The sequence below is a fragment of the Engystomops pustulosus genome, chromosome 4 (assembly GCF_040894005.1).
Source record: "Engystomops pustulosus chromosome 4, aEngPut4.maternal, whole genome shotgun sequence".
In the NCBI taxonomy this organism is placed as follows: Eukaryota; Metazoa; Chordata; class Amphibia; order Anura; family Leptodactylidae; genus Engystomops; species Engystomops pustulosus.
Genome location: NC_092414.1, coordinates 144509908 through 144530389, shown reverse-complemented (window position 1 = coordinate 144530389; position 20482 = coordinate 144509908). Strand labels below are relative to the sequence as shown.

Sequence of the window (20482 nt, the reverse complement as noted above, 5' to 3'; positions counted from 1 at the left end):
CTAATGTACACACATAAAGCTCTATATTCACACGGTGTATGCACTTGCACAGCATATGCAATTCAAGTTCTAATCCTAGAGGGTACTGGAGGCCACAGATGCAGCCCGCTTGAAAGAAGTAGACATCAGGAAGTAGAGATGACGGATTCCTGTCCTGCCACCCCCTCCGAGTATAAGCTGAGGGTGGAAAATGCATTGGTCACAGCCTCCCAGTATATAGCCAGTCCCCTGTAGTATATAGCTAGCCCACAGTTTGCCAAGTACATAAAAAAATAAACTTACATACACATAGCACATTTTCTTTTACTTATACACGAGTATATACAGTAAATAAAAATTATTATTTCCAACTTAAAGCAAACCTGACGCCTCCCCTGACATGTGTTTAAGTAAATTCTTATTCTCTTCCTCATGGTAACACAATTTCAACATGTCTGATTCTTTTTTATTATGCGAGATACAATGCTTATTCACACTATCCATTGAAAACACATGTTACATATGTGTATTTTTGCAGTTTTTGAAGCTTAAACAAACAACGACTGAAAAAAGAGAAGAAACATCTGTCCTTTATGGGTTCTTGCCCTTTATGATATACTGTAAACCTTGTTTAGTCTGTAGAAACAGCACAAAAATATATATCTGTCTTTATCCTTAATAATAGCTGTTCAAATAATTTTATGACTACTGTACATGTATTGGAGGAGATGAATCAATCTGTGTAGACCAGAATACTGGAGAAATTTGCACATGAAATGCTATGCTATTTATTTCTGTTTTCATTGCTGTTTTTTGTCTGAAAAGGGGATGTGACACAGGGAAGCAGAAAATGATCTAGTTCTACTCTGCACTGATCTTAAGACCAACACATTAATACATCTCCCCCAGTGTGTTGGCATGAAAATATCCATGTACAGGCAGTCCCCGGGTTACATACAAGATAGGGTCTCTAGGTTTGTTCTTAAGTTGAATTTGTATGTAAGTCGGAATTGTATATTTTATCATTGTAATCCCAGACAGAACTTTTTTGGTCTCTGTGACAATTGGATTTTAAAAATGTTGGGTTGTCATAAGAACCAGGATTAACACTAAAGCTTCATTACAGACACATGTGATAATTGTTACAGCTGATCATTGTAGCCTAGGACTAAAGTACAATAAATTACCAATATCCAGAGGTCTGTTTGTAACTAGGGGTCGTATGTAAGTTGAGTGTTCTTAAGTAGGGGACCGCCTGTATTGTTAGTTCCAGCTATTGCAAGTAAATTTCTAACTTCAGCAGAGATCAGGTTAAAAATAATACTTGAACAAATATATATACAAATGATGGAGGAGGTGCTAAAATATTCATCAAGCCAAATTTATTCAATGCATAAATAAACAAAGTTAAAAATCATAAATCCATAAAAAATAGGCATATATATATATATATATATATATATATATATATATATATATACGAACTCTTATGACTTTTCAGTGATATACAGCATAACAATATGAGGCATAGGGTTTTTTTTTCCAAAAATGGATATTTATCTGTAGCAATGTATGCTGTAGGATGAAAAAATCCATTAAAGTAATGTGCTTGACACTAATTATAGGTCAACCTATATGTCCATTTTTAGTTATCTATTACTGGTTTAAAACTCTTTTAGGAGTCAGAAGACTGTAATATGTTGATGGAAGATTACTTCACAGAATATGAATTTCTTTGGTTGGAGTGGTATGGCCAAGCGGTATGTTCCAAATAATATGGAGAAAAGCACAGCAACAGCGTCCCGAGATCTTCTTTGCGCATGGGTATGTCAGATGTTCAGTCTCACTATTAGATAGTGTTAATAGTAGAGCCCTCCGCATGTATTGGTTAATCCACAGCAGATTCTTAGATATTGGTCTTCTGTGAGATAAACTGGATCCTCTGCAATCCCAAAGTGTTGATATGGCACCTGCCATGAATTATTATAAAAGAGCAGTGCATAAATACAGCATCAGAACCAAGTTTAGTACATGTATAGTGTAGTTATATTATTTACACATATTATATACACTCTGCCCCCCGTATTAAAATAATAAAGCCAGTGCCACTTACCTTTCTCATGCTCCCATGGCGTCCGCATCCTCCTCCTGTTACTGCCCATCAATAGCATCTGCTTCTTAAAGACGCAGATGTTATTGCTATTAGTATAACCTGTAGAAGGCGGAAAACACAGGCTGGGGCCCTGAGCAGTGGTAGACTGGAAGTATTAGGGCACTGTGATTGCTGTGACCAGGGAGAAGGGTAAATACACATTGGGTCACATTTACTTACCTGGCCGCCAGAGTTCGCGAGGTAAGGAGTGTCCAACGATCATGCACTCTGGCGTGATTCACTTAGATCGTGCGCCCGATATCCTGCATATGTCGCTTAGGTCCGCTGGAGTTCACCTTCTTCTTCCTGGTTATGTAAGTGCATCTTGCGACACAATTTGAATCTTAAATGCCGAGCTCAGTCCGAATCAGTCGGATCGTCCGACAACCCGCCCCCCCGATTTCTGTTGCATGAAAGCCAGCGCAGCTGCGCCACAATCCGATGTCGTGCGACACAATCCCCAGTTAAATACCTGTAACAACCATGCAATCCCCGAAAATTTCTGAAAATCCGATTAAAGTGTGGCTCTGGAGCCTTAGTAAATAAGCCCATTATTATTTTTTGTTTATGCCTGTCTTCCAGGGGTTTTTCCGGAGTCCGTGAAAGCCAATATTTTTTATCCTGATATCTGCTAACAATTTTACATACCTAATAACCAGATCCTATTGTTAATGTGGAAAAGATAAAAGGAAACACACGTCAACCTAATTTTTAAATAATTTCCAAGACAAAAAAAAAATCATGGATAGTAATATTTTTATAGGCAAACTATAAGAATGATAAAGATTATAAATAATACAAATCTGTAGCTCAATATACTTGCATGACTCAGTCTTTCAGTAATTCACATACGGTTGTCAACCCTAATAGAGAGGAAGCAGGCAACTGAAGAGGAAATGTATACATATTGTTCCACTACTTGACTTAATAATGCTGGGAAGTGTATAAAGCAGGAAATGTTGTAATCCAGAAATACCGTTGAATCTATTTTTCTTACAATTTCAAGCATTGTTTCTTGTGAGTATACTTTACATGGCCATTAAAATTAGACACACCCTTCTAATGAATGGGTTTGGCTATAACAGGTACACGCCTTGCTAATAAGCATATAAAACAAGCAGACAGCCATACTATAATGAACTTATGAGAGCTGTCATTTGTCATAGGATTCCATCTAACAATCAAGTCACTTGGTCACACTTCTACCCGGTTCTTGTGTAGGCTGTTAAGAACCATTAAATTGTGAAGAGGGCCTTGACAAAATATGAAGAGATCTGCAACCCCTACTATATATAAGTCTATATCCTCAGTAATATATATCCATATAGATATCTTGTGTTTCCACCGTAATATGGCTTGTGCTTGATATCAATATACTGGGGATCGGCAGCGTGCTGGATAACTATATACTGGGAGGCAGTAAGCTGGATACCTTTATTATGTGGGAAGAATGCTGGTTGGCTGGCTGTTCATGCTAAAATAGTATATTAAAATTGTATATGTTAACTACCTTGGGGGAGATTTTTGAGATTTGCCCTGTGCAACAAATTACCCTGTCCACAGAAACTGCTTCGTGTTATCACAGGGACACTGAGCCAACGCTTCTGTCTCCATGTACATTGTTCACCATGGGCAGAGAAGCTGTTGTTCCCAACCCCTCCAATGTTCAAATATTGATGGCTTGTCCTATGGATAAGCCATAATTCTATGATATTCTTCCTACTACTAGTTCTACTGCAATATTTAGAAGAAGCACATCTACATGGTTTGGGCCAGGCCCTTTATTTCCTCCTACAAGAAATCTTAATATTCCTTCAATTTTGTGTCAACAGTTTAGGAAAGTCCTACTACTTATTGAAAATCCCAAATTTTCGAAGAAGTCAACTATACTTACTAGCTGAGCAACAATGCAAAGTAATACATTGGATGTAGTTATATCTTGTTAAGCTACTTAGGCAACTGTAAGTCTTTAAAACTATAGGTTAATGCAAATTTTGTTACTTCAGGTTGACAATGGGTTAAGAACCTGGTAATAGTGTCAAACAACAGAGCAACATTACCTTCTTGTAATATGTTGAAAAGCTCTTATAACAAGAAATAGAATAATGTTATTCTTTATAAAGCTGGCATTCTGTCTAGAACTAAGGAACAATACACTGCAGTGTTGGGATTCCCTGCTGGTCTGTAGTGCCTTTAACTGCTTAATTGATGAAGAACGCATTGGCACATTAAATCCCCCAGGAACTAAAGCACTTAAATGCATTTAATGCACATGCAAAGAATACATCCAGCTGTTCAAGACCTAATGACTTAAAAGATCTAATCTCTCAGCAACTAAATGGTTAACATGTGTCACTTCAAATGTCAACAAATCAAAATCTTTAACAATCTACACATAACAGTATAATGGAAAACGCTGAATTCCAATAAAATATTAAAGCGGTAATCCTCCATAAGAAACAACACCTAAAGATGCCTGAATATTTGTCCTTCTCTATGATAAAATATTTTATATCATAAAATGTACCTAACAAACTTTTCATAAATCAGTTGCACAATATTTACATGTGATAAAACAGTATTGCCTGTCATATGTCATGCATTTTGCATTTCTGGCAGACAACCATCCATGAAAAAAAAGACCATGAAATGGCCGGATTTCTGTTAGGGACTCCAAGCATCATATTGATATGATACAAGAAGTCCCTGCTGCTGGGTTGCATGGAAGAAGGGACTCCTTCTGCATGAATAATATAACACAATCCAGCTTGGAGACCGGTCCTTGGCACTAGCCCTAACATTGCACACAGAAGGTAGAGGAGAGTCTGCTCTATTTTTTTCTCACATACTAACATTATAGACAAGTGCAGACTAGAACTGATGTAAAAAAAAAATCTGTAGCATGAAAGTAGTGTACTATTTTGATGCTTTCCTCTTTTGCTCGCCTCTCTTTCAGGGTGCGGTCACATATACCATTAGGGTGCATTTACAAATGCAACGCTAGTGTACATGCACAGCGGCCGGCTAGCAAGTATGCAGCGCCGATGTCACTAGCAAGCCTCCAGGTACGTGCAAAGCTGGAGGGGAGATGACAGCCGCAGTGCGCATGCACATTATTTGAAAAGTGCCAGGGCCGCTACCAGCTACATGGAGGGAAAGGAAGCGGGGGTTACTGAATGAGCCTTGAGGGTGGCTGCCTGCTTGACTGCAGCCCCCCACACCCAACCCCCTGACTGGTAGCAGTACTAGAATTAAACATTTTTCCGGATGAAGGCAGCGCTGGCAGTTTATAAGGACATGGCTGTAAAACAGTTAATGGCCCAGTGTATGTTTGGTAGCAAAGACAGAGATTGGCAGCACTTCAAACACCTCCACGTATTAATTCCATTAAAATTCTTCTTTATTCAAATAAACGCACACATGAAGAATGGACAATACAAAGATCTACGCGTTTCGACGTTTTATGACTAAGACGCTGTCGCGTCGAAACGCGTCGATCTTTGTATTGTCCATTCTTCATGTGTGCGTTTATTTGAATAAAGAAGAATTTTAATGGAATTAATACGTGGAGGTGTTTGAAGTGCTGCCAATCTCTGTCTTTCCTACTATATTGATCCGGAGGTCGAGGATCTTAAGGAGCGTGCACCATTCCCACACGTGTATCGATAGAAAAGATGTTTCATGTGATTGGGTGAGCTGACATCTTTTCATCTTCAGTGTATGTTTGGTGGTTTAGAAGCAATGGGGCTGGTGACAATTCTCTCTGATAAATTAGTTATTTACATTTTCTTATCCTATACAGTCATGGCCATAAGTTTTGAGAATGATACAAATGTTAAGAGTGATCAGCTTAACAGCAATTAATTGCAAAGTCAATATTTGCCTAGAAAATGAACTCTGTCCCCCAAAACACATTTCACTTCATTGCAGGCCTGCCTTAAAAGGAGCAGCTAACATCGTTTCAGTAATTGCTCCATTAACACAGGTGTGGGTGTTGATGAGGACAGGGCTGGAGATCAATCTGTCATGATTAAGTAAGAATCACACCACTGGACACTTTAAAAGGAGGTTGGTGCTTGGCACCATTGTTTTTCTTCTGTTAACCATGGTTATCTCTAAAGAAACACGTGCAGTCATCATTGCACTGCACAAAACTGGTCTAACAGGGAAAAGTATCGCAGCTAGAAAGATTGCATCTCAGTCAACAATCTATCGCATCATCAAGGAATTCACGGAGAGAGGTTCCATTGTTGCCAAAAAGGCTCCAGGGCGCCCAAGAAGGACCAGCAAGTGCCAGGACCATCTCTTAAAAGTTTCAGCTTCGGGATCAGGCTACCAGCAGTGCAGAGCTTGCTCAGGAATGGCAGCAGGCAGGTGTGAGTGCATCTGCATGCACTGTGAGGCGGAGACTCTTGGAGCAAGGCCTGGTGTCAAGGAGGGCAGCAAAGAAGCCACTTCTCTCCAGAAAAAACATCAGGGACAGACTGATATTCTGCAAAAGGTACAGGGAGTGGACTGCTGAGGACTGGGGCAAAGTCATTTTCTCTGATGAATCCCCTTTGGAACATCTGGAAAACAGCTTTTTCGGAGAAGACAAGGTGAGCGATACCACCAGTCTTGTCTCATGCCAACTGTAAAGCATCCTGCAACCATTCATGTGTGGGGTTGCTTCTCAGCCAAGGGAATCGGCTCTCTCACAGTCTTGCCTAAAAACACATCCATGAATAAAGAATGGTACCAGAATGTCCTCCAAGAGCAACTTCTCCCAACCGTCCAAGAGCAGTTTGGTGATGAACAATGCTTTTGCCGGCATGATGGAGCACCTTGCCATAAAGCAAAGGTGATAACTAAATGGCTCAGGGAACAAAACATAGAGATTTTGGGTCCATGGCCAGATCTTAATCCCATTGAGAACTTGTGATCAATCATCAAGAGACGGGTGGACAAACAAAAAACAACAAATTGTGACAAAATGCAAGCATCGATTGTGCAAGAATGGACTGCTATCAGTCAGGATTTGGTCCAGTAGTTGATTGAGAGCTGCCACGGAGAATTGCAGAGGTCCTGAAGAAGAAGGGTCAACACTGCAAATATTGACTTGCTGCATTAACTCATTCTAACTGTCAATAAAAGCTTTTGTTACTCATAATATGATTGCACTTGTATTTCTGTATGTGATAAAAACATCTGACAAACACACATAAAAACCAGAGGGCAACAGATCATGTGAAAATATAATAATTGTGTCATTCTCAAAACTTATGGCCATGACTGTAGATTTATGTCATAGGGCCATACTGTCATACTGCTCAACATTAAGGGGCCACATCAGTAATCACCACCCTAGATGCCCCAACAACAGTACAGCACAAAATGCCAACCCAGAAAATGTAAATGCCACAGTACAGCAATAAATCTCACCCCAGAAACAAAAACTACATTCAGAGAAGAAAATAACAGTGCAGACCCGAAAGTAGAATGTAATAGTACTGGAGACCTCATAGCAGGCTGGATAGCCCCAGAGCATGCTAACAATAGTGGAGACCCCCAGAGAAGACTAACAATACTGGAGACCCCCAGAGCATAAAACTAATAATACTGGTGATCCCCAGTGCAGTCAAATATTAGAGATCTCTAGAGCATAAAAATAATACTACTGGAGACCCCAGAACAGACAAAAAAGTAAATAAATCCTCTCCTTTCCTGGCCCTTCTTCTCCCCCTTCACCACACGGCAATGTCTCCTCTCCTCCATGTGCTGCTATGCTTTCTGTGTCCTGTGCAGGAAGCTCCTCTGCTATGGATTAGAGGAATAAGACACTGGAAAGGAATGCCCACATTTATCTCAAGCACTGCTAGAGGGACCAGGAAAACAGGACTATGGAGCTGGAATTGTGGAGCCAGAGTTGATGACCATTTTGTTGAAGCTGAAGTTTGGAGTTCAGGAAAATGTTGGAGTTGGAAGTTTGGCTTACCATCTCCACAGCCCTGCATTGTTGAAACCTCAGTGAGCACAACGCTCGGCAATCTTCGTCAGCTCCATAGTGATGAATGGGGAAGCCCGGCCATGAGCGACTGGCTGTTCCGCTCATCTCGTGGAGTGACAAGGGTTACATCGGACCCCACATTTCTTTGAACTGTGGGGGTCTCATCACTGAGACCCCCACCAATCGGCAAATTAGGCCGTATCCTGCGGATTTAGCTTGGCTTGTGGCTAAACCCCTTTAAGGGTAACAAGGACAAAAACCCCAACATGCAAAACTATTGCGTTGTTTTAACTGCATTATACATCAAGGCTATGTACATTTAGTTCTTTGATGATCCCTCTTTATCCATTACCCACACTTCTTCACATTTTAGTCTTTCCTAACTCTTCTTCTTTCCAACAGTTCTGAGAAATGGTGAAAAAAGGATAATACTGGACATCAATAAATTAAAGCTGACCTATAGATTCTAAATGGCATATAAATCTTTGTTGCTATGAAACGTGACTACACTGTCTTTCCACTGTTCCTACTCAGCATTTTATATATGAATGATACCTCTTTTTTAGAATTTTCCTGGACTATAAAGGGGCCTGGCCTGGTCTGAATGGGCTATGGCACTCAACAAAATCCCTTGAATAGGAATGAGTTATAGTAAAATATATCATACTAGACCTTTGTTTCCTATGACTTCTGCCATTGGGGCATAATCAGAAGGCTCAATGCATTTTAGGTCAGCAGCAGATCATGCTATAAAAGGTGGGCTAGGTTGTCATTTTCTTCTACAGTTAGGTACAACTGTACACACAGTGATGCCACTTACATACAGTGCATTTCGAGACAAAATCCAAAGGCTCCAACCGTGATCACATGCTGCGGTAACATTGTGTTTCCATCGTGTTTGTTTTATGTGATGGAAACACAATGTTACCTCGACATGTGATCATGGTTGGTGCCTTTGCGTCTAAAAGCACAGTGTATGTGTTTGGCTTGCGACACAATTTGAAATGTTAAATCCTGCGCGTTGTCCGAATCCGTCAGATTGTCTGATGGCCCGCCCCCCCCCAATTTGTTCCCTTTCGCATGAAAGCCGGCGCAATTGTGACACAATCAGATCACGTGCGACACAATCCCCAGCGCGATCCCTGAAAAGTTGGGAAACCTGACGAAAATGCGGCTGCAGGACCCTTAGTAAATAATCCCCATTGTGTGAATGCGGCTCAAGGCTGCATGCTTACATTGCATTTTAAAACACAAACAGCTATTCCCTATGTGTTAAAATTGGAAGTGATTCAATTTGTCTACACCAGAACAGGATCTGAAACGTTGCACTTGGGTTAAAATCAGTTCCTTTCCATTTTTTTTCACCACTTCCTGGAGTGCAGCCTCGTTTTATGGAATACATCAGAATACTGGATATAATTTGCAACTGATATGCTGTTTGCCACATTATTGTGGGCTTTAGAGCATTTTTAGGCTGTTTTCAGACTTGTCCGAAAAAGGAGTGTAACCTCTTTAAAAGGAGGTGTGGAAAAGCATAGACGATTGGGCCAAGAACCGCCCACAGGGGTTTGTCTTGTGTTTCTAAACACAAGGCAAACACCACGTATGAAAGCAGCCTTAGTTCTGGAGTGCACTGTTTAACCCCTTAAGGATGCAGGGTTTTTTTGCTCATTTCTCGCTCTCCACCTTCAAAAATCCATAACTTTTTCATTTTTACGTGTACAGAGCTGTATGAGGGCTTATTTTGTGCGTAACAAATTTTACTTTCCCATAATGTTATTTATTTTAACATGCCGTGTACTGCGAAGCTGAAAAAAAATTCTAAATGTGGAAAAATTGAAAAATAAACCCGCATGTGCGGCTCAGTTATTACGACTTTGACTGTGCACTCAAAATAACACCTCAGCTTTATTCTTTGGTTCAGTGCGATCGCGGTGATACCGAATTTATACAGGTTTTATTGTGTTTTAATACATTTTCAAAAATTAAACGAAGGTGTACAAAAAAGAAAAACATTTTTTTGCCATTCTCTGACGCTAATAACTTTTTCATACTTTGGCGCACGGAGCTGTGTGAGGTGTAATTTTTTCCGAAATGAGCCGACCTTTACATTGCTACCATTTTTAGGTCTGTGCAGCATTTTGATCATTTTTTATTCCATTTTTTATGTTATGTAAAAAGGTGTAAAAGTCGCATTTCGGACATTTGGGCGCCATTTCCCGTCTCGGAGGTAACCAGTTTTATATTTTGATAGATCGGGCATTTTGGGACGCGGCGATACCTAATGTGTCTGTGATTTTTACTTTTTATTATGTTTTATATCAGTTCTAGCAAACGGGGGGTGTTATGAATTTTTAATATTTTATTAATATTTTTTATTTTTTAAACTTTTTGTTTTCACTATTTTTTAGACCATCTAGGGTACATTAACCCTAGATGGTCAGATCGTTCCTACCATATACTGCAATACTTCTGTATTGCAATATGTGGTATTTTTGCAGCTCGCTCATTGTAATGAATCTGCAGAAGCCAGATAGCCTTGGGTCAAACGAAGACCCGAGGCTACCATGGCAGCCGATGTCAACATGCTATTAACAATCGCATGCGTTTCCCTGGAAACGTATGTGCGTTCGGGCCGAGGATCTCCCCCTGTGCGCTAGGGTCGCGTTATGATGGACGCCTAGCGGTACGTGTGACCGCGGGCTAAATGCCACCGGCAATGAAAGGGTTTGCTGCAATATGCAACAACCCCCACCCTTGTATGAAGAGGACTCAGCCCGTGAGCCCTCTTCATACATTCCCTGTACCTCTGCGCCGTAGAGCTACGGCGCAGAGCGTTAAGGGGTTAACAGTTTAATTGATTTGGTGATAAAGAAGTTATGGGATCACGCATTGCGACAAAAGTCACATATGAATGCAGCCAAAGTGCTTGGGTAGCCCCTTGCACTAGCCCCCAGGGATGTTGTATGTCAATTGATTATGCTTTGACCCTGTGTCTTGCCTAATGTTTATACTGCCTGGAACACTGTTACAAAACAATTCTCAAACCAGGGGATTATAATAATAATAATTCCTTTATTCATATTAATAAAGTTGTATCGCATCGGCAGTGTTCACACTACTCACACGTTGTGTCTACTTTGCATTTTGAAACACAATACAACAGCTGAGGAGAGGAGTTTTGCCTAGTTACATTGCTTTTAATATTGCGTTTTGTAAACGCTAGTGTTAACACCAAACTAATTAGGCAAATCTCCTCTCTTTAAAAATGCAAAGTAGATGCTACATGTGAACGCAGCCAGAATGTCTGCTATTTTGACATTCAACAGCAATTCTGCTGTTTCTCCTGCTTCCTGAAGTTTCCAGAATTAGGTTAAATACATTTTTTTTAAAAAAATCCTGGAGTTATACAGCATCTCTGGCTGCTACCCCTATTTCACACTCAAGGGGGGACATTTACTATTTCCGCCAGTTTTGTGGCGCTCTCACCACATGTTCTGCTCTCCGACCTATTTATTAGCTGTCGGGGACAGAAAAAATGCCTTTTTCCGTCTGCTCCGACTGTTCTCCGAAAAGGGGCGTGGCTTTGGCGGAGTGGAGACTCAGACACAATTACTATGTGTCGCAGCCCTTTTTGGGCGGTGTAAACTGACGGAAAGTAGACCAAAAGAAAACTGGTCTAGCAGGGACTGTTGGACACATTTCTGGTGCTCGGGACAGATTTTGTCCCAGGGACAGAAAATAGTCTCGGCGCCAGAAATGTCTCTGCACAGCTCCACAATATTAAATGTGTGTCTTCTTACCGAGAGCAGGTCGGTAACAAAGCCAATGCAGACACCGACACTGTAAGTAAATGTCCCCCAATGTTTGTTGTGCCACCCTAGAGTCACATTTGACCCTGCGACTACAAGTAGCGGTTACAACATCCTCGAGGTCACCATCGACTCACAACTTAGGGCGCGTTCACATGTTGCGTTTTAACCTGCTTTGAAACGCATATACAACAGCTGAGGAGAGGTGATTTGCCTAATTACATCACGGTTAACATTTCTGTTTACAAAACGTATCATAAACGCGATGTTAACGCACGCGTTAACACATGCGTTTTGTTAACATATGTGTTAACATTGCGTTTACAAACGTAAACGGTAATGTAATTAGGCAAATTACCTCTTATCAGCTGTTGTATATGCGTTTCAAACGCAACCAAAACGCAACGTGTGAACGCGCCCTTACAATGAAGAATCGCTGCACAACCCAATGGAGTTAAGCTACACAATAGGTTTTGCGCCCAAAGTTATTGCGTAGCCATAATGTAGATTTTCCAACCACAAATGCAGGATATTTGTTCCAAACATCTATGTCACTATAATTAATTATAAATAATTACAAGTATTTAAAGTTGGCAGGAAAATAGTTTGCAGGATTTTGCATGACAAGAATTTCAATGCCTGGGACTACCAATATGGCCAGAATTATGATTATTACAAGAGGTATAAAAATGAAGAAACTTCAGCTTCTCATGATGATCCGTCATAACGTCTAAAACATGTTTAGATATTTTCTTGTTGCTCGTAGACACGTGCATACAAGACACCATTCAATCCGCGCATTCAACTTCAACACTGGGTGGACCAATATGGCCCCCACGGGTTGCGCCTGCGTGTTGCCTCCAGGAAAACGTGCTGCCGTTGCAAAGTGCGCAATGACGTCAGACGAATCGGTCGCTGTTTCGGGAGGGGCCTAGTAGCCAGGAGCTTGGAGTGAGACGGAAACGGAGGGGAAGCCTGGGCGGGCGGCTAAGTGGCAATAGGAGAGTGCGGTGCCGAAAGGCCTGCAGACTGACGGGATGGTGGAGAAGGCCGGCTGCGGGAGAGAGTCTATGGTAAGAGGGAGCAATGTGCGCCCCGGGCAGATGGGACTGGAGATGGGGAGGAGGAGGGCGGGGGTCACTGCACACAAACAGCGCTCCTTGGCGACACCACACGGACCCCACCGTGCACTGCCGCCCCGAAATGTGCTCTGCCGCCCCGTGCCTTGTGTATCGCTGCCAGGCCGGGCCCCTTGTGGCCTAGGGTCCGCTGCGTGCACGGATATACTCGTGACCTGGGCTCCCGCATGTGGCGGCTTATCAGCTCCCGGGCTGGAGCCCCCTCACTCCTATATAGTGATGCAGCCTGGAGACTTGTCATGTGACTTATATGTTTCTCTACTTCAGTAGGATCTTTGTATATGTCAGTGCTACCACTTGGAATCATTTCTGTTTTATATCCTGCCTCTGTATCCTACCACAATTGCGTTCCAGCCTGGTTATTTCATGGCATCAGGGTAACACTGAGATGCATTGGAATTAGAGCTGCGCCCGCTTAGCACTGGCGCCGTACACCTGGGGCTGCGCCCGCTTAGCACTGGCGCCGTACACCTGGGGCTGCGCCCGCTTAGCACTGGCGCCGTACACCTGGGGCTGCGCCCGCTTAGCACTGGCGCCGTACACCTGATAGACTTAGTCTATCAAGGAAATATCAGTGATCTCAAGGGATGGGGCATATGTCAGAAGAAACGAAACATCAGTGGAGGAAACCTGGATAAGATTTTCCTACAGACAGAAAGCACAGGGATATTTAAAATGAACTTTGTTGGCCCCAAAGGATTAAATGAATCCTTCAATTTTGGATGCTTTATTATAAAATACGGACTACCTCTTTGAGAAAAAATTGAAAAAGGTCTTTATGTATAAAATATAAGGCGTACTTACCATGGTACTCCATGTGGGGATGAATGTTTTGGATGGCTTGGCTGGTGGAGTGATTAATTGGGAACCTATATTAAAATAATAGATATAAAAAGAAATTTTAAGAAATATTAAAATTGGAATGAAACAGGTCTCTCCGATTTTGCCTCCGATGTGTCTGTTCCATTTCTCCTGCTTTTAAAAACAAAGACGGATGAATAAAGTAAAATAAAAATACAATGACTTATTAGTGAACAATAAAGAATAAAAAACAAAAATAATGATGACCACAAGGAGCAAGAGAGACCCAAAAACATTATTTATAACATATTAGGTATAAGAAAATTTAATCTACAGGAATAACATTCTAAACCCAACACCATAATATGCACTTTGGTGTTAAAAACAGAAAATGTTTTTCCCTTTTAAATTTCCTTACAAATAGGTTATCTTTACATAGTTGAGTCTGTAGAGAAGCTAATACAATCAATAGAAGATATCCTAATTCCACAAACAAAATAAATCTAAAACACATTTCTTCTAAAAATGAGGGAAAAGTATGCAGAGGTTACAATAAATACTCCGGTAGTTCTTCCTCTAAATGTAAGAACAATAAGAGATCAACATTACTAGTATACATATCGGGCTAAAGACATGTCAGTCATTTTAACTCAAATAAGAAGTGCCAGAGAACAGTCGCAAACACCCCCAGAGGAAGCTGTGGCAAAAAGAACATCTGAATGAAACGAAAGATGAGGGATAAGGCAGAAAATGCACTGAATCAATATTCAGGTAGAATGAGTGCATACAGGCAGAACTAGATCAGTTGATTGTGTCTCTAGCGCTATTAATATGAAGCCAGATAATACGAATGCAGCAACCAAAGATACGTTGCTGCTAACTGAAATGATTGTGATATAAGATTGGAATAGATATGCTGCTGCTGCCGGATGGTTGTGGCCTACAGCAGGGTGCTTAGATATATAACACAAGCCAGGCACTGCGATCTACTGATGTTTGATATCAAAGGGTTACAAAACATGATGCCACTTTACGATAAAATTACAATGTATGCAATGAAGAGACAGTTTGTAGCAACCTTTCTACAGTGCATGGAGCTGATCACAATAGAGTTATGTAGTAGTGATCCTATCATAGCAGAGGAAACTCTCCACAATCTGAACACATAGGGATTAGAGGAAAATTTATCCACAGCAGAGAGATTACAAATAACAGTGGAAATCTTGCCCTAAAACATAACCATAGAGAATAGCTATCTGTGGACAAAACAATAGTGTTCTTGGAGCTTAATTTTATAACAAGGGAAGAAAAAAATGGCACTACTATTCTAGCCTTTCTATTAATTAAGGGGAAAAATAAAAATCTCAGCCTTATAAAAATCTACAATAATGTAGTCGCTGAAAATATTAGCGACATTATACCTTACCCTCCTATATTCCCTCCATCTAAAGGGACTGCATGCTTAAGTGAGGCAGTGTTCTATGCATGCATGCAGGTGGGAGGGAAAATAACTCTGGTTCTTGCCCTATTGATCATTTTATTTTTTGTCTTGTGTATATACATTAAATGAAGAGAAATTTTAATCAGAAAGCAATAAAGGCTATATTTACCGCTATCCGTCTTGAATTTAACCCCTTTTCCTATTGAAAATCGTTCACAATTTGATGGTGTACACCTTGTAGAACAGGATCTCTTCCTCCCCCCTCTTTTTGGTTTCTCCATTATATATGTTCGGCACCAGAGCCGCACACCTGAGGCTGCTCCCGCTGCCTGCTCCGCACCAGAGCTGAACACCTGCGGCTGCACTCGTTGAGTGGCTAAATATAGTATGACTCATGACCTGTTGTTAATGTAAAAATGTTATATACAGCAGCAATATTACGGGGAGCATACGAATGTTCAGTCACCATGTGGCACTAACCCAAGGTTCACTTATGTGTCACATTTTCTGGCTGGACCTTCCCCATCATATAAGGTAAATGTATACCTCGGTCCCATCATGTGAAAAGTCCTAATCTGGAATGAATGTGCAATGAATCCCAGGTCACATGTGCCCCAGATATTCATTACATCCTGTGGTCTGTTGTTTGATACAATCGGTTTAGAGATGTCTTTTAGAGCCTTATGTATGGCCTATGTCCATTCATTGCTGTAGTGTATATGAGACATGACTGCAGGTTATTGCACAACTCTACATGGAAGCTTTTCTTGGACTCACTAAAACATATTAGATTATCCGCTTGGATGTTGCCCCCTTTCTATTTTTGATGTTCAGGTTGTGGCTATAAATTCTATTAACATACTACTACACCCTGGACCTAGGAGGGTTTTGTCATTATTGTCCTTGGTTCATCTTATGATGGTAAAAGTCCTGTTTCTGTCAAGATGAAATTTGCAATATATTGTACAAGTGTCTCATAAGCACAAGGTTATTAGTTTGTTGCATATACAGCTTTGTTAAAGAATATAAAAATTAACTTCAGTTTTTTTTTTAATCTTTTCTTGGTTGTAGCCCTCACTAATGCCAAGTGGATTGAATCCTGCCCTTTCGGGTAGTTCACAGATGCATGCCAAGCAGGGCATGAAGTTGGAGGCTGTGATGGAGCAACTCCAAAAGCAGCAACAGCAAGCCGCTCGCAGCATGGAGGAGCGGGAGAGACAAATAAGAGAAACGCAACTGCTCTACGCCCAACAGCTGGCATCACAACATATAATGAAATCTGCACCTGGTCCTGCCACTTTATCAGCTGTTAAGACCCGCCCGCCCATGGCACCTCCACAGGTTGCTAGTGATGCAGATGAAGACGAGGATATGGAAGATGAAGATGAAAGTGATGAAGGAGATTCCTATGAGGAAGAAAATCGCAGGGAAGGCCAGCCATCCATGCTAGCACAGAAGTATCTTCAGGCCCAGAGGGAGCAGCAGGGAATAGTCACACCCAATCCACAAGGGAACCTTGGTCCGCGACATCTTGCTGTGAAAGAGGAGCCCCAAGATGAAAACAGTAATCCTTCACCCTCTAAACAACCAAAGCAAAGCATGGAGGAGCACATTAAGCCGGTAAGATAGTCCATTGTAACTATACCTTATATATGAATGGCAGATCTCAGAAAGGCTGTCCATAATGCAGCAGTTATGCATAGTCATTTTATTTCTACCGTTTATGCAAAATGCCTCCAAAGTCACAAGTTAGACTCGGGAGGGAAATGTGTAACCAACACAGCTGGAAAAAGATGCAGCAATTTATTGTACTCAATGTACTTGTCAAATCACAGTGGTGCAGTTTTCCTTCTGTATAGACAGTGTGCTCTAATCTTAGTATAGATTCAGATTATCACAGATGATTGTGGACGATGATAAATCTGCTGCATCTTTCTAGGAAATTATCTAAAACACACAATGTTGCTATATGATACATGGACCAGTTGGATTTACCAAACACTCGACTTCTGACACTTTCCTATTTATGAATGTGTTGTTTTTTTATTCACATTTTGAGGTTTCTAATAGTTGCAGCTTAGTAGATGGGACTTGGCCATATCCCTTCTACATACAACACCTGAAATCCCACATAGCTATAGGGAATTCGCAAATAAATACTTTTCTCTGAGTTCCCCATGTTTAGGTGTCTGTGTTTTATTTTTATGCAGAAGTTGTCCCCTTCATGGTTTCTGCTGTCTGCTGGGTGGGGTAGAATGTAACATTTTCAATGTAAAGGTAGAATTCTGTACTAAGATTCTTCAGGAGTAAATTTTTATGACATTAAAACTTTAGCAATTTTTTTCTATAGTTTGTTTCCTTGGCCTTAAAGGGGTTTGACCGCTACTTAAGTGCATTCCTCTGGATAAGGGTTAAGAAGCAAAGAAAAATAACTTTGATGCATTGTTCTACAATAGGGGTTAACCAAGGTTCCTTTTGTTCTGGTTCACGTAGGAAGTGGATAGATCATCAGACAACTGTTGCTATTAGTAAGGGTGATGGGAGGCTGAAAAGCAAATGCTTCACATGGGGGTGGAATTGGTTCCGTTTGGATCCTCCAACAACAATCTCTGTGGCCAGCCCAAGGAGTTCAGATGCAGCATTTTTATAAAAGAAAAGCACTTCACCATTTTAGGTGGTTCATCTGCCACATGTAAATTCTCTTAAATGATATGATCCTAATTTAATAAGTAAATTTTGACTTGTAAAATCCATATTAAAATCTGCATTTGCTTACGCCTCTTGATGTACCTGGCTGGACGGGGGGGGGGGGGGGGGGATGCATGGCCTCGTGGGTGTATGATAAATTCCGCCCTCTGTGGATTTTCTTCAAGGTAAATCTGCAGCATAATACAGGAGCATTGTAGTATATGGAAACATTGCGGAAAGAATCACTGATCCGGGTCTAATAAGTGACTGGTCACTTAATGCTCCAGAGCTTGGTGTGGAAATTAACCTTTGCAAAGATTGAGCCCCTGCCCCTCTACCACGGTAGAATTTCGTGTAAAATGCAAAAGACTTATGAGGGGAAGTCATTTCACTCTCTGGTCATCCTAGTTGTGATTATCTGGACATTATTTTGTTATTGCCAGTAATACAGGATGTATAAATCACTTTGGTACTGTTTCCATATATTAAGGTAATTCACTGCATGAGCTAAGAGGTATAGATCAGGTAAATAGTAACCTTTTTATTGAATAGATCTTAAAAATATTTAATAATACAGGTTATAACAGCCTCTTCCCATTCACTTCCACGTATATCTTGTACATAAACTGGCCCATGTACACAAGGGAAAGGCTGAAGTTCTTGCAAAATTGCTGTCTCTATAGTAGGGGGTTTCTGGATGTGAGACCAAAACAAATCTGAAAATTAAGTATAAGCCAGTCGTATCACACAAGGTAAATATCCTTTCATAAAAATTCAGTGTGTTTCTGAAAAACAAAAAAACGCCTAAAGTACGTTTTAAAAAGTTGAAGGTCACTGGAAATGCCCAGAGCATAAACTGACATGGTGTGTTTTGTGCAGGTCTATTTTACACTGCAGATGATATCCCAACACATGGGTGAAATTTGTGAAATCTCATCCCCTACACAGTTGCATAGTGACTAATAGTGTGATTGTACCTGCGAGAGCTTTGCATAATTTTAGGACAGCATTGTCTTATTGGATGAATCTTTGAAAATGATAGAAAAATAATACAGACAGGTTTTTTAGGTTTGCATGCAAGTCGGGACAGTTATATTTTATAATTGTAACGCCTGGAAAATAAATTGTCCCTGTGACAGTTGGACTTTAAAAACTTTGTTCTGTAATGGGAACAAGGATCATCAATAAAGCTTCATTTCAGACGCCTTACAGCGTCCAGAGAGCTTTACCAGGGGTCACAGTGGGCAGAGGGGTCCCTCTGTAACTAGGGGTCCTCTGTTAGTCAGGTGTCCTTAAGTCGGGGACCACCTGTATTTCTCTGAGCATGTTTAAAAATAACTTTAGAGTTCCTTAAACTAGGACACAATCTTCTGTGGGACAATGGATGTAGCAGCAGCATAAAAATCCACAGATTCATGACATTATATTGCTGATTCAGGGTGCAAAATGCAATGCAGTTGATGAGTTCCAGAACCCAGACACCTACCCCCAGAGTTTTCCGAAAAGACCTTCATTGCCTATTCCCAGGTGTCTCCTCCAGTGATCATAATGCTTTTCCCATACCTAGGGTTAGGAGGAGTTAGAATGGAGAGGCACCCTAGTGTTAATGGACAGTGCAGGCAACCGGAGTAGCTGTCCTGGATAATTATAGATTTTGTATTTTGTAGGAAAACCCTTTTTATGTATAACAACATCTTAGGATGTGTTTATTTGTGTAGTAATTGTATGTGTTGGTCCCATAACTGTCACTATTGATCCTGTGATGTGACAAGTGACTGTAGCCCTAGTCTCATTGTCGCGTTATCATTAGGATTACTGACGTGTGTTAAAGTGTTGTTTATAGTGTTGAAGATTCAATGGAAAACGAAGCTTCCCAGATATGGATTGACTCGATGGAATGGAGTCAAGTATTTTTAGGACTTAGGCCCATTTGTGATACTGATGAGCATGCAAAAAACCCTTTTAACCTACTTGTGAATTTACAGGACATATTTCCTACAAAAATTTCAAATCTGTGGGAGTAACCAAATATTGCATTGTGTTTTCAGAAACCTCACCAGAGACTTGTGCTAAAATGCTGTACACTTGTAGTTTTGCTTCATATAAGAGTAATTCATAAAGTACTAATAGATATGTAATGTGTATAAATGTGTTGCTTCATTGGTTACTTTTTCTTGAATCATTCTTTCATTAGCCGTGTAGAAAACGGTATCTAATTTGAACAAACGTATAACCCTTTGTGCACTTGCACTCTTGCTAAATGGTATACAAGGGGTTAAGTTTTGGTATTTCTCAGCAGCTCCTCCTTCATTACAAGTTGCCACATGTTGGGTATGCAACCCCTAGATACTTAAAAAGGTTTGAGAGACCAGTTTAGCCTGACCAACTGGCCACAGTAGCATGTAGTTCCTCATGCATTTACAGAATCTTGTTTTACTTCTTATTCCAAAACCATCTCTTTTGACCTCCTAGAAGACCTGTGTT

General features: G+C 40.7%; 1 protein-coding gene and 1 long non-coding RNA gene across 3 annotated transcripts in view; one reads left to right on the top strand and one right to left on the bottom strand.

Annotated features, from left to right (window-relative positions):
* Positions 1–1466: 1466 nt before the first annotated feature.
* Positions 1467–15637, bottom strand: LOC140127341 (uncharacterized). The gene is made up of 3 exons (XR_011854975.1): positions 15480–15637; positions 13873–13937; positions 1467–1949 (listed from the first exon to the last, which is right to left on the bottom strand). It is a non-coding gene; the product is annotated as an uncharacterized lncRNA (long non-coding RNA).
* ARID3B (AT-rich interaction domain 3B) overlaps positions 12770–20482 on the top strand; it is a 33526-nt gene continuing 25813 nt past the window's right edge. The window contains exons 1-2 of one of the 2 annotated variants that reach the window (XM_072147917.1): positions 12770–13002; positions 16382–16930. In XM_072147917.1, coding sequence (XP_072004018.1) covers positions 12967–13002; positions 16382–16930 — 585 coding nt within the window. In that variant the 5' untranslated portion in view covers positions 12770–12966. The remainder of the gene's footprint in view (positions 13003–16381; positions 16931–20482) is intronic. The other variant, XM_072147919.1, reaches the window with a different exon arrangement.